This window comes from Nansenia antarctica (assembly GCF_963989245.1).
Source record: "Nansenia antarctica genome assembly, chromosome: 3".
NCBI lineage: Eukaryota > Metazoa > Chordata > Actinopteri > Argentiniformes > Microstomatidae > Nansenia > Nansenia antarctica.
In genome coordinates, this window is record NC_137688.1 from 59252009 (window position 1) to 59254030 (window position 2022).

Below are 2022 nucleotides of genomic sequence, written 5' to 3' on the forward strand. Positions count from 1 at the left end.
ATGGACACGACCACCTCCATAAAGATGACCACTCTGGCCATTCAGAACCTCTTCAGCTACGTGGAGGAGGAGAACCTGGCCGCGCTCAAGACCCACTTGGACAAGTTCAAAGACGTGGACGGCAGGAGTGACGTGAGTAGTATTCTCCATACAACTATCTGTAGAGATGCTTCTCTCGAAGCTCAACGAGAACGTCAGCAATTCATCGTGTTGGGTTCTAGGTGTGTCTGTTAATGTAATTCCGCTCTCTCCTCTTTCTTCCAGAATGGCCAGACCCCCCTGATGCTGGCGTCCGAGCAGGGCAGTCTGGAGATAGTACAGGAGCTCATCAGGAGGGAGGCCAATGTCAACCTGGATGATGTGGTAAGGAGAGCTCAGTAGATAAACCCAATAGCTTGCTCCAGGTTCCCTTCAAGTGCCGACATCAATACATCGGGTTTAAGCCACGCTATTGTCAGGAATTAATCTGCCGGAGGAAACCATGGTAACAGCGGTCTCTGTCCTGTCAGTCTCCATGGTGACAGTCTGCTGTGCTGCTCTCTCTCTCTCTCTCTCTCTCTCTCTCTCTCTCTCTCTCTCTCTCTCTCTCTCTCTCTCTCTCCTCTCTCCTGCAGGACTGCTGGTCTGCTCTGATTTCTGCAGCCAAGGAAGGCCATGTCGATGTGGTGAAAGAGCTGCTTGACAACAGTGCTTACATTGAGCACAGAGACATGGTGAGACAACCCACTCGTTCCAACCTATTAAATCACAGCCAACGTAATGTCATATAAAACACATTATCAGGGTTCCCCCCTGGTCTTATAAAGCCTTAAAGTCTAAAATCCAGTAATCCGATCTATAAGGCCTAAAAAGGTCTCAAGTTTCAGTTATTAGGTCTAAAAAAATGAGGTGCTATGTCTAAAAAATGAGATTAGCTTGTCCTGCAAGGAAATCAGTCCGACCACATCTATTTACGTGGAAAGTAATCAAGCTAATCAAGAAATTATTGGCGAACAAAGCTACGGAAGGATGACAAAAAGCTATCATATGGTGTCGCAAATAGGTCTAAAATTATATTCAAAGAGGTCTAAAAAATGTCTAAAAAGGTCTTAGATTTGACTTGTTGAAACTTGTAGGAACCCTGATTATGCTAGCTAGACAATAGACACACTTGACTAAGAGCTGTACATATTGAACACTAGGTGAGAGGATACAGCTTGTAAAGGCCTGATCGTACCGGCATGCACACGGCAGAGTGTTTGTTGTCGACATGGGGATGTGTTTGGTGTTCTACAGGGAGGCTGGACGGCCCTCATGTGGGCTGCTTACAAAGGCCGTATGGAGGTGTCCAAGATCCTGCTTGACAACGGAGCCAACCCCAACACTACTGGGCAGGTGAGCAGCTTTGCGATGGGTGGCCATAGACTTCTTCATGAGGATAGCCATTGGATCAAGGAGGTCATGTACCATATTAAAGTAGAGAAAATTAGATATAGCCTACTGTTAGAGGATCCACTAAGAAATTCCTCACTATTTGGCAACCTTTCCTAACCTTTTTTTGAAGAATCTGACAGCATGATAATGTAATATAATTTCATTTTGTTTGTACTATTTATTTGACTTTTATGGGCGTCTGGCTATGTAAGTGTTTGTATATAGTATGTATATGTCTGGTATTTGGGGGATGGGGGGTTGATTTAAGTTTGTTCTCTGTTGGTCCTTTTTCGGACCTGTGATATATTGTGAAAAAAAACAAAAAAAAACCTTGATACAAAAAAAACTTCTTCGTGAGGAAATAAAGGAAAGACACAACCCATTTCTCCGTCTTATATCTATCCACTGACGTGACTCCCTCTCTGTCCTCGTCAGCAATACAGTGTGTATCCCATCATCTGGGCGGCAGGGAGAGGGCACGACGGCATCGTCCTGCTCCTGCTGGAGTACGGAGCCAAGGTCAACTGCTCCGACAGGGTGAGCTGACAAGCCTGGGCTAGGTGGGGTCACACCAGCGTGGTCTGTCTGAAGTGATGGTCTTTGCCAGTC

At 45.7% G+C, this 2022-nt stretch overlaps 1 protein-coding gene across 4 annotated transcripts in view; it reads left to right on the forward strand.

Moving 5' to 3' along the window:
• The window catches only part of kidins220b (kinase D-interacting substrate 220b), a gene marked incomplete at both ends in the record, with an annotated part of 27116 nt that continues 25094 nt past the window's right edge, over positions 1–2022 (forward strand). For 3 of the 4 annotated variants that reach the window (XM_080526675.1, XM_080526676.1, XM_080526678.1), the window contains 5 exons: positions 1–132; positions 265–363; positions 615–713; positions 1276–1374; positions 1849–1950. In XM_080526675.1, coding sequence (XP_080382801.1) covers positions 1–132; positions 265–363; positions 615–713; positions 1276–1374; positions 1849–1950 — 531 coding nt within the window. The remainder of the gene's footprint in view (positions 133–264; positions 364–614; positions 714–1275; positions 1375–1848; positions 1951–2022) is intronic. The other variant, XM_080526677.1, reaches the window with a different exon arrangement.